The sequence below is a fragment of the Falco rusticolus genome, chromosome 6 (assembly GCF_015220075.1).
Source record: "Falco rusticolus isolate bFalRus1 chromosome 6, bFalRus1.pri, whole genome shotgun sequence".
Taxonomy (NCBI): Eukaryota; Metazoa; Chordata; class Aves; order Falconiformes; family Falconidae; genus Falco; species Falco rusticolus.
The window spans coordinates 81,879,054-81,891,629 of NC_051192.1; the positions used below are offsets into that span (position 1 = coordinate 81,879,054).

The 12,576-nt window shown below is 38.1% G+C and overlaps 1 protein-coding gene across 5 annotated transcripts in view; it reads right to left on the reverse strand.

The window, feature by feature from the left end:
* The window catches only part of LOC119149581 (pleckstrin homology domain interacting protein), a 118,986-nt gene that overhangs the window by 30,358 nt on the left and 76,052 nt on the right, over nt 1-12,576 (reverse strand). For all 5 annotated transcript variants that reach the window (XR_005104768.1, XM_037390939.1, XM_037390938.1 and 2 more), the window contains 4 exons: nt 5,637-5,777; nt 4,670-4,746; nt 3,731-3,962; nt 362-481 (listed from right to left, as the gene is read on the reverse strand). Coding sequence is in view for 4 of the 5 variants with exons in the window: in XM_037390939.1 (XP_037246836.1) it covers nt 362-481; nt 3,731-3,962; nt 4,670-4,746; nt 5,637-5,777 (570 nt within the window). In the remaining variant the exon portion in view is untranslated. The remainder of the gene's footprint in view (nt 1-361; nt 482-3,730; nt 3,963-4,669; nt 4,747-5,636; nt 5,778-12,576) is intronic.

Genomic DNA, 12,576 nt, shown 5'->3' on the forward strand with positions numbered 1-12,576 from the left:
GATTTCTTACCTATTCTTCAGCGTACAAGATGCTCTACAACTAAGGACTATTTTCACTAGATAAAGTGTCTCACACAGCTTGTATACACATGTCATAAGGAAATTAACAAAACAAACGTAGTACAAGAAGGAACGTTACTGCAACAACATGGAATTAAAAGGAAGTCAAAGCAACACTGTGCAGAATATTTTTTAAGTATGGGAAAGGCTAAAGGAAGTGAAAGCAAATTTTAGCCAGATCAATATTTTGAAGAAAATGCAACATATTCTGCTACTAAATCTCTGGGAAAAAAATGCACAGATGAAAAAAGGCAAAAACAAGCTGAAAGAAGCAAGAACGCAGAGGGAAAAGCTACAATACCTCATCCCCCATCTGTGGCACAAATGGGCACCGACGAGGAACAGTGTCTGTAATCCATGCTGAAGGCAGCCATTCTTCCAGTGTCAAACCATTTTCTGCCAGAACTCCTACAGCCAGCCTCTGAAGAAAATACATACAGAAGATTAATAGGAATAAACTAACATGTGAGCAAGTCTTGTATTTCGGGAAGTGTTTTATCAAAATCAATTGCCATTTCTTAAGTATATTTAATGTAAAAAGGAAATTATTACTAGTGTGAAGATAAATCTTACTTAACTGCTCACAGTAACACCAAGAACAAAACCATTAATAATCTGAAAAGCTAAGTGTTTTTTTTAGTTTGATGGGGTTTTTTTTTAGTTTGTTGGTTTGGGGGTGTGTGTGCATGTCTTCTAAGAAAGACTGAATTTATTAACACACTAATAACTACGCCTCATGCCCAAAAAGATAAAACTGAAATATGCCGTTTGATTTAACCAAATTCACATGGTTGCCTCGGCCCAAAGACACTACAACTATACAGCTGCCTCCAACCAAGGAATGCCACAAAATGAGGGGGAAGAGATTAACAAACATAAACAGAGGTAAAGCACGTGGAAATGACCTGGACTGGGTACATCCAGGTTACCTACTTTTGCATTTACTATAACTTGCTGTGGAACTGCATTTGCAGACTGCACATCCACATCACGTATTTGTAAGTAACAAAGCTCACTGCAGTTGCTGGTCTTAGGTGCATCACTGCATGTTTGTGTCTAATACGACAGATAAAGCTGGCTTCTGTACAACCACTCAAGCAAGGTTGCTTTGAAATTATCACCAGAATCTTGCACACGTACAGAAAGCAACTCGACAGTTGTACAGAAATCCACTCCATATAGCCACTGATGGAAAAGACTCTGCATCCCGAGACTGCAAATGGGATGCTCCAAGTGTAAAGCCATTGTACAAATTCAACTTTGTTTCTGCTTTTTTTCAAAAATGGGAACTACTTTGAGCGCACCACTGGAGCACCAGTGGGCACCGCACGAAAAAGCACACACACAGTTAAGAACAAAGAAACAAACAAAGAAAAAAAAAATTGAAACAGAATCTCTCCATTGCAATAAATCACTAACACAGAAGTACCTTGTGGATTCTGAGGTTCAAGCAGGTCTGTCTTGTGAAAAACTGATGCACTGCATCAGAGCAAAATCTGTCTAGCTTATCGGTGAATTATGGGAAGGTAGGAAGAAACAGCCTTTAAAAAGAAAATCTTCCCTTCTGTAACTTCACACGTTAATCATCAGTTTAAGACCCTCTGGAAGCCAAGCCTGAATTCAGCTGATCGTCAGGATGAGACTAGTCCCAGTGACCTTGTCTAGCCATTTCTGAAACTCTACTAAACCCTTTAGTAATTAGTTCCACAACCTGATCACATGCTCAGGCGGTTTGGGGTTATTGTTTGCTTTCAGAGGGTGGGGGTGGAATGCAGAAAGGGCTTTTTTTGGAGCTTTGTCAGTGTCATTGGGTGTTAGAACTCACCATAACAAAGTAAGGAAAGGAATCATTCTGCATTTATTCATTTTTCTAAACCATTCATAGTTTTATAAAAGCTTTTTTATGATACCTCCTCCAAACTCCCTCTCTTTTAAGAATCAGCTTCTTTGTGTCTGCCCCAAAGAAAATATTCTGTACCCTTTGATCTTCCTGGCTGCTCCTTTCTTGCCCTTCTTCACTGCTGTACCATTTTTTAGATTGATTTTTTGGTGGAGGAGGGTTAGAAACGTAAGTACTGTTAAAGATCTTGACAGTCTATGCATTAATAGAGAAGAATGAAATTCTTTCTCTGCTCCCTTAATTCCTTAGGTTCTGTGCCTGGCTACAAAGATCGTCAAAACATCTTTTCTCAATGGAAAGCCATAATTTTCATTCAGGTTCAGAAATCAGGAAGAACTTTTTACCAGTAAGGACTGAAGCTCTCTGCCCAGTAAGGAAGTAGAATCTCCACCACAATAAACACCAAAGACAAACATGTCAAGAATGACAGGTATAATTAATCCTACCTAGGCGCAGAGGGAGGATGGATGATTTTCTGACATGCCTTCCAGCCCAATATTTTCTTGTGATTCAAGAAAGGAACAGGTCATCTTTAAAATCTGAAATATCTAAATCTGCTATTTTTGTAATTGAAGATCTCCTGCACCTTGATAACTGAAACCAAAATGGATGCAAGATTCCCAAAACACTCAGTGCAGCTTTAATCTAAGTGGAAATACTAGACTATCAGCCAGTCTTATATTTTATAATAAAAAGCTAATGATAAAAAGCTAATGTAGAGATTTCAACCGCTGAAACCTCCTCCACCATTTATCTTCCTGATTTCATACCTTATTCTGGTTTAAAGCTGTGTAAACACCAAGACACTATTAGTACTGACACTACAACCAATGACTGCCTACAACAAACAAAATGCCTAATCAAAGCGTAAACACTACCACCTAACATCCTGCATATTATAGCAAAGATTCACAGCAAAGCTGATACTATGCCAACCTGCACATTAAAACAGCTATTTTGTCAGTCTACCTTCTAATGAGAGCCAAAACACTGAAATAACAAGCTTAAGAAATGCTGAAGACTTCTGATCTTATAAATAAAACAAATACAGTTATTTAGTTACTTAGATGGTACTGCAAAAATAGAAGCTATGAGCTTATAAACACAATCTATCAGATAGACTGCTTCTGGTCTCTGTAAAGAAAGAATGAAGAAACAAAAGTTCTCTGATCTAACACTTAATTAAAAACAAAACCAAACCAAACCCCCCAAACCACACTGAAAATAACAGAAGTCACTGAAAATTTCCATGTACTGATCTAAACTGGAATAACATGGTTATATTAGAAAGCAAATAAAACACAGACAACAACAAAACCCTGATCAAGCGAAATTCCCCTTGATGGAAGTATAGCAGCAAGCATAATGCAAATATACACATGGAACTGATACAAATGAACGACACGATTGTGCAGACCTAAACGAAACTGCAATTAAGCAGGGAGACAGTACAGCTGAAGAAATACAGGCATGTGTTATACCAACACTCAACACACATTCATAGAAGGGAAGTTTCTGGTCTGAGAAAAGATGGGTGTTAATGGCATTAAAAGTGTTCCTTAAGAGAAACACATCTTATTTAGAATGCGTATCATTACAGCAATCTATTATTTGACTTACAAGAGTCAGTAATTACCATTTATGATGAGTAAAAGTCATGATGTTTTCAAATTAGACAACATTAAGTTGCATACGCAACTGAATCATTCATCTAAATCTTTCTAAGACAGCAGGAGGGAGCATTCCTGCAATAGACAAGGAACATCTAACCTTTTGTTTTCTCTCTTTGGGTTTCCTCTTCTTTGGTGATGTTGATGGTCCATCTTTCTCCTCCATCCCTTTCTTCTTTTCCTTTTTAATCTGCTTCTTTTGTTTTTCAGGTCCTTCTTCATCCTCTGAACTACTTTCTGCTTTCTTTGTTTTAATTTTAGGAATTTTCTTTGGTGGTTGCAAATTGATTCCTGCATCTGCCGTCCAGTCAGAATAATCACTAGAGTAGTCACTACACAGGATGTAACAACGAAAAAAGAAATTCAAAACCAAAAGTTAATAAGCAATTCAGATTTAATTGGATTATATAATACAACCCAATACAAGATTACAGTCCAGATGACTACAATACTTTAATAGTTAAAACCAATGCCTAAAACCCTATATTCTATCTACAATTTAAATGGTATTAAAACAAAAGCCTTGGTATCACCCAGTTTAGCAAGAAGCTTAACTCCTAGCATCACCAGAAGTAAATACACTGTTCACTTAGTCAATTCCAGATGTGAAACTAACATTAAGAGTCTGGATACTGTTCTCAGGGCTTCTGGTTTTGAACAGCTTTGAAGAAAAGTTAGCAACGAAAAAAATCTGCTAAAGAAACAAAGGATGGGTTGAAGCTACCTCAATCTTTGCTCTCTAATTTCAAACCAAGGGTCAGCAGAGACAATCACACAGCTCAGACTGACAGTCACAATAAACTGCCACCACATGCCTATAAGCGTGCACGTGCCTGTAAAACCGAATCGGAAACAATTCTGCTTCCAGCAAACAAGGATGAAACCTTCCCTAAATTTCAATTAGTAAGGTAGCTGAAAATTAACTTCCATCTCTTCTTCTAAACATGTACAAATTTTAATTATTCATTAACTGTTTATGGAGAAGATTGTTTACGATTTATCAGCAGGACTTTTCTTTGTAAGCTATACTGTCACTTACCTAGAACTGCCATCACTGTGCCATGCTCTTTCGTCATCTTCTGACGTTCCACCACTGGCAACAACTACTTCCCCTTCCTAACAAAGGCAGGTGGGCAGGGGTGGTGTGCAGAGGGGGAGGCAGGGAAAAAGAAAGCATTTTCTTTGGAACTCAAAAAAGTTATAATAAATGATAACGATTCTTCTAGGCTTTGTATGTGTTATAAACATATAGCACTATGAAAGCTTTATATTATTAAAAAGGCATTTTAGTTTGCAGATACTTTAATGGACTTAATTAAATGAAAAGAAGTAAGAAAACACTATGCATGGACAGATGCACAGTGTAGAGCAGTATTTTTATAACATATAGCCAGGGGAGATTTAAGTGCTTCTCAACCTCCATGTAAAAAGGCTAGCTTATCTTTTGAAAATTATTTCCAGTCCTTTTAATGTAGTATTCCCATATCTTTTAAATCAATATGAAACAAAACCCCAGTACAAACTTCATATACTCTTACTAATCTTTACTGTAGCTACAGAAGCACAGAACGGTTGAGGGTGGAAGGGACCTCTGGAGATCGTATTATCCAACCTCCCTGGTCAGGCAGGGCCACCTAGAACCAGTGACCAAACTGCTACGCCATGTCAACCATACTGATTAGGCTGGTAAATATAGGGCAGATTTATGCAGATTTATTTAGATACTGCACACACATACTTTGCAAAATGCCCTTACAAACGAGCATTTCTCCCTCTTATCAATTACTTTTTAGTCAAAACTAAACACATAAACAGCATGTCAAAATCTAATTCGACATCATTTTTTTAAAGAGGTGAAAGAAAAACCACAACAAAAAATGCAACATGAGTTTCTCCTAGAAAGAATGTTCAATTAGCTGACTAGAAACAATGTTCATTTAGCTGAAGCAGGAGCTTAGCAAGTAGAAACGGAATGTATAAGATTGCCTCATGAATAAGGATCTTACATCTGAGGAACTATGTCCATTTTCTAACTCCTCAGCAGGCCTTGCTGTTTCTTCTACTGCATATCTCGTACGGTAGTTGTGCTGATTAGCTTGCTGTTTTCTTGAGTCGCTAGTGTCTAGTAAATGATCGTGAGAATGATTCTGCAAAGACACAACAGTCAAAATACATCATTTTTTAGTATACGTTTTGTTAATACACAGACAACATTTTCTTTAATAACAGACTTCAGGAAGCAATTTTTGCAGTAGCAAAAAGATGCAAGTTTCAACATCACAAAATTCAAAACAGGCCGCAAGTCCAAAACTAAAAGAGTTGCTGAAGAAAACACTCCACATGCATAGTTGAATATATGGACCAAGCAGTTCAGTATATTCTGAAAACAAATAAAAAATCTTTCTGGATATAACAGAATTTTTTTAATCTTTGACTATTTAAACTCTTAATTCTCTACAAGGTACACATCAGTTAACTACTGATAGGCTGCCAAGAGCTTGTAACAGCTCAAAATTACACTAAACATGGCCATCAGAGGAAAGGGGACTCTTACAGAGAATGCCAGACTGTGATATTTTGGGACTGAGGGGTCAGATCTGTTAGAAGAGAGATCCATACAGTAATATATCCCTTAGCATACTGAGATGACTGTCTCCATAAAGCCCTTTAAATGGTACAATGATGCACAAAGAGTTCAAATGAATGAGTCAGTTGGAAAGAATGTGAGTTCTTGTGACGCTCAGGAGAATGAAGTCTGCAATTAAGAAACACTTCACACTCCAGCATTAAGACATTTTGTTCCTCCTGTAGAATATACATAATGCAAACATTTTCTCTCAACACGAAGTGTCTAATCCTGTATTAGTCCCCAGCCCCCAGCAAAAAATCAAGAGCTATGATCTCAATTTTCTGTGTTTTGTGCTAATTTTTCTGGTTTGCATATTCAAACTTTAGCCTAGCTCAGATCCCATGAAATAGTTTCTGGACACATTCGCAGGTGCCACAGAAAGAGGTACACTTCCCCAGTGCTCTCTTTTTTCCATAAAGGAAACCTCAGATATCTAATAGCTGCTGATACGGTTGAAGAAACAGTCTGGGAGATGAAGAAAGCAGAACTGGAACAAACCACAGAAAAATATTAATATTATCAGAGCCTTCTAGTAGGGCAGACTGCTTGTACCTATTCCTCTTGGATTTTCTTCCTTTGCAGGAAAGAGATGATCTTTCCTGTCATGTATAATGAAAGTTGGTTCATGGGGTTAGATTTTTTCTCATTAAGGAAAAAAAACCCAACACAACACACTTTTTGGTGGAAACTGCTAAAACTTGGCTAAGCAGCAGTAGGCAAGATTTGGTTTTCCTTACCACAATTTTCCTTAAAGTGCAGAACTCTGATAGCTAGAGCTTTTCTCCTATCCTGCCTGTTAGAAAAAACACACCTTTTTCAGCCGTGACTGCAACGGTTCAGTAGGGCAGGCCAGCACGCTGCTCTGTACAACTGCATTACAGTTCTCACCAAAGCACACAGGACCAACACGAACTGCTCTATGCTCTGTCTAGTAAGCGTTGTGTTTCTGTTGTTCTGACCAGTCATTTCAAGGTGGGGAAGCTACCACTGACAGTACTGCTACCAGAGAAACCTCTCGGGGAACTGCTCAGCAACTGGTAGCTTAACATTACTCAAGGCTTTTGAGACCTGAGGCATTCCTTCCTCTGGATTCAAACTGGCAGCACATACTGGACCTCAAGCTGCTCTGACCTGACCAGAACAGCTCTGAGGCAGCCCTAAGACTAGCAGCTGAGCCCGGCACATAGCCTTCTGGGGCTGCTCGCTTCTGGTCAAGCTCTCAAGATTCATTGCTGAAGCAGAGAGGTCACAAAAGCCAGCATTACAGCAACTCTTCTGCTACTGAAATGCGACTTTCTTGTAAAGCCCATCTGCCTCTTAGCATCATACGAAACATGGTATGAGGAAGCACGGACAACAGAATGGAAACACGTAAGCCCAGTGAAACAAATTTGTCAAATACCCTTCACAATAATGAGGATGTATTTTGCAGAAGCTATATTACAGTCCAACTGTAATGCTCGTGTCTTTTCTCTATAAACAGAAGTCCTAAAAATTCACATCCCCATTTCTACTCAGAGGTGAGATTTCTCAAATGGTTATTATAAATGTAGCTTTTCCCTATTTACACCAGAACTTTGAGCAATCTGGTCTAGTGGAAGGTGTCCCTGCCCATCGCAGGGGGTTGGAACTAAATGATCTTTAAGGCCCCTTCCAACCCAAACCGTTCTATGATTACTAAGGATCCTTAGAAAACTGAAGGGCTTTGCATTACTCTTTGGGTTTGGAAAGTGTTAACTCTCTTTTGGCAGTTCAAAGCTTGTGAACAAAAAACACCCCGCGACCACCACAGCCACCACTCATTCCCCTCCAAAACAAAATTTTTTTTTCACAGAAGCAAGGAACACCACTGTAAAACTACTGGGCCATAGTACTGCCAAAGGGTAACAAACTACTTTGGGAAAGATGCAATGCCAAAACAAGAATGAAGGGAAAAAAGCCAAAAACAAAATCACAAGTAGTTATCCGTAAGTAACAGAATGACAGAATGATTAGAGTTGGAAGGGACCTCTGGATGTCATCTCTGACCTCACTGCTCAAGCAGGGACCAGAAAATGGACCATGAGGTATGTATCTTCCAGATCTTGCAAAAAAAATATATTTTATCATCACTCCTATTCAACACAGCTTTGCCAAAATCTGATGAGAAGCTGCAGGTCGGGCAGATCTTTATTTACCTGGGGCGGGGTGGAGTCAAGTGTGAAGGTTTGACTAAAAAGATGAAGTATTATAAACTTTTTCTGACAGAGTGGAATCTATCACCAACATGTTCAACAACAACCGAGAAACACAGCTGATGGTCTTTGTCCCCATCCCCAACATATATCCCTAAAGAAAGAGCTTGAAATCGGACTCTCAGCTGTAATGGGAGGCTTAGAAATAAAGCCGAGATAACCTATGGTTTGATGTTCAATCCTCACTTTCTCTCTTTCTTGATACACTTTGATGAACAGTCACGTATGCTGACAAGTGCCTTGTACCATATCTACAGCTTCCAGTTAGTATCAGCACATCTATAGATACATTAGAAATTACAGCTGCTGTCACAGAACAGTTTTTCTGCAAAATACAAATAATGGCATTTCCTGCATTTGAGAGGAATAGATACAAACACGTAATACGGACACTGCTGAGGGTCTTTGTAACACCATTTGTGAAAGATGAAGTGGAAACTCAGGGGTATCCTGACAACTCAGACCACTGCATTCTGCTGTCTTTATGACCCTGACTTCACTGGGAAGCACAACTTTGCTGTGCTTTCACACAGGACAGCAGCAATTTTGGAAAGCTTTGGCTGTAGAAATTTCATAGGATTTCTTCATCAGCAGCATCTACTCTTTATCTGAACATGGTTCCTCCTTCCTTAAGGTAACAGAAATTAGCCTCTACTACAAAGTTAAACAGGGGCAGGACACAAGCATACACCTAGTATCACAACCCCAACATTAAACAGATGCTCACAGCTTCTTTAAAGACAAAGAAAGGAAAATTTGGCTTTTTTGTCTGCACATGCTTTTCACAACATTACATTTGAAATGTTATGCTGAAAAAAATCAATCTGTCAAGTAGCCTATAACTGTTTTTATTCTTGAGTAGATACACTATTTAAATTCTTCAGCCCAATATTTACCTCTGAACTTAAGCCTGTCCTTATTCAATTTCAGTCCTTATTTTTCTGGAGGGAAACTTTTGCCTTACCAAGGTCATTAATACATGCCTTTGTCCAAATTTAACGTTCTCCAATGACCATGAGTTCTCCCCAGACATAAGTACAACACATCCCCCAAGCTGCTAGTGCATAACACAGTTTTTATTTCACGGACTGGCTGAAGTTGGAAGGGACCTCTGGAAGTCATCTTGTCCAACCCTCTGCTCAAGCAGGGCCACCTAGAGCCAGCTGCCCAGGACCATACCCAGACAACTTCTGAGTATCTCCAAGGTTGGAGACTCCACAGCCTGAGCACCCTGTGCCAGTGCTCAGTCACCCTCACAGTGAAGTACTTCTTTACGTTCAGGCAAAACCTCCTTTGTTTCAGCAGTTTGTGTCCACTGCCTCTAGTCTTGTCATTTTCTCTTTGAGTAAAGAGCATCCTTCCATATTCTTCTCAAGTCTGGAGCAGTGCTTGTCATTACTGTTTTTACTCTTACCACACACAAACACACAGATTTAAGATATGAGTGAGAACTGTTCCAAAAGCAGTGAAGATAACGGACACTAAGTACTCAGTACTAGTCTCTCGGGGTTTAGATTATTTTCCTCTTAACATCTTGCCAATTTACCTGGAAGTAGCATTTAAGTAACACGTAAGTGGAAAAAATACTAATTTTGAGGACACAATGAAGCTACCTTCAAAAAAACCCAATGCACACATTTCTTCTCACTGGTTTCTGTTAGTTTACAATACAGTCGCACCTGTCCCAACAGAGGCCTATGCTTACTTTTGTCCATTGATAACAATCTCCAATCTTAACTCTTTGAAATTTCTGCTTATAATTTTCACTTAACAGTAATTAGAAATATTTCCGGTTTTGTCTTTTTCTTTTTTACTAGATCACACACCACTTTAACCCTCTAGCATACAGAAATTTCACACTATTTAATATTTATTAAAATACTCTGTAATCCCAGTAGTTTAATAAACTAATACTCTAATTACTTGGACAGGGAACATTTATCTAAACATGTTGTTTATCTCACTTCTCATCTCTGGCACGCTCCTGAAACAAAAACCATTTGAAATACACTTCCACTTTGAACATTCAAAAATTACAATGCCACAGTCTATTCTTTGTCACTGAGGTTTTTTGTTTGTTTGTTGTGGGTTTTTTTTAAGGATTTCTGTTTAATAATCAGAGAAAACCCTATCCCTCACTAATGACTTTGAAAGTCAAACTGAGGTCTTCATTTGACATGCAGACCAGCGATACTGAATACTATTCAGGTCAAAATACCCAAGCTTTTGGGTTCTCCCACACAACTCTGTTAGCCCCTCAAGCAATCATGGACAAACACTTCTCAGTATGACCTGTGTCAAATAAATGTAGGTTTCCTAACTTTAAATATCAGAATGCTTACATGACTTCTTCCATCTAAGTTGCAGATATTGTTAAAGAAAAGACTGAGCTGTAATAATTCTGTACTACTTTTAACACACCCTGTAATGACCATGGACTAAAAATTAGTAACAGCACTTTGGAATCTCCTCAAAAAGTAATTACAGGTGCCCTGTCTTCTTCCTTACCAACCTACACTTTATTTAGCTTGTAATCCAAAATGCTAACATTTGCTCCTGCCCTCCTTTTCATTTTAATTCTGTATTTTTGACTCTTTTCAGTTAGAACAGAACAGAAGAAAATATTATCGTTATTATATGATCAGAAGTGATAAATTTCAGAAGTTTATACAAAAATTAGCATTTCCTACTGTTATGAATAAAACTGAATTTGCATAGGAGGAAAAGGTTTTAATACAAGCCCTGTTTACTCCGTTTCCAGACCAGCTGACAGTAGAGTACAATGACACACTTTCTAGAATTCTTGATGCTTTAATCTTAGGTCTACAGATCACTAGAAGACAAAGTTTTCCCCTGTATTTTGTTTGAGGATTTCCCCATCTCCTCTAGATCATAAATTCTCTCATTAAACCCTTAAGACTTCACTATACAACACAAAATAACTGCATTCTCACAACACTACTGTAACATAAATTACAAGGTATCAGTATCAAAACCAATTACATGCACTCAAGAAAAGGAAGTTTTACACAGTACTTTCCAGTTCTATCTTCAACTGAACACAGCTTGTGTTTAAAGCCACACAGTCACTATAAAGAACCGCAACAGAAGAGCTGCTATAATTCAGTTACTAATTTCTATTTTAAAAACCACTAAATATATCACACAACAGTTTCTGGAATGCAGTCAGCCTTACTTCTCTTCCCAGGCATTTATTTGATTTTATTATGGACACTACAGAAGATGACAATTCCAACTCACCATTCTTATTGCTCAGACACTACTGAACAAAAGTGTTGCTGATGCTAACCATAAGCAACAACAAAAAACTCTGCAATCTGAGCAGTTTATTTAACTGGCAGATTCGATCACTTGGGATCAAGCACCCTTTTCTTCTTGCAAATTTGCTTATTTAAAGGCCATTTGATACCTACTCATTTTTTAAACCCTCTGAGATTTATCTCAAGGGATTTGAATTAATGTACTTCTCAACAACCCAAGTACTTAAAAAAGAGACACACATATGGAAGAATATGAGGTTTTTGTGCCGAGATGACATAAAAAAGTATCCTGTCGGGTTTAAGAAGGATTTATTTAAATGTTCTGAAAGCATTACTGAATTCAGCAGCGATTTCTATTGGAAGTTTAACTGACATACTCAAGTGCAGAGACCATGACTGTCTGCTTTTGCTGTATTTCATTGGGATGAAGGTGGGAAATAACTAAAGGATTTACCAAGTTACCTCTCCCTCACATTCTGGGCATCAGAATCCATATCACAGACCCTCGATGGACTGAGATAAACAAAGGACACATTCTCTGGGTAAATAGGAAAATCTTTCTTCAGTTTCATATAAGCTAGCTGTTGATCTGAAGGATTTTAAGAGCATAAAATCCACAATGAAAATATGAGTCTCAAAAGGATCCAGTGCTACCTGTAAAGTTTGAAGACTAAAAATTCCTCCGAGAAAAATTTTCGAAAACATCCGTATTAAGTTTTCTTTGTTCAAAGATGTAATAAAAGTAATTGCTGAAACCAAAATGCTGGACCAACTAGCCTACTCTGCTATTTTTATGTCCTAG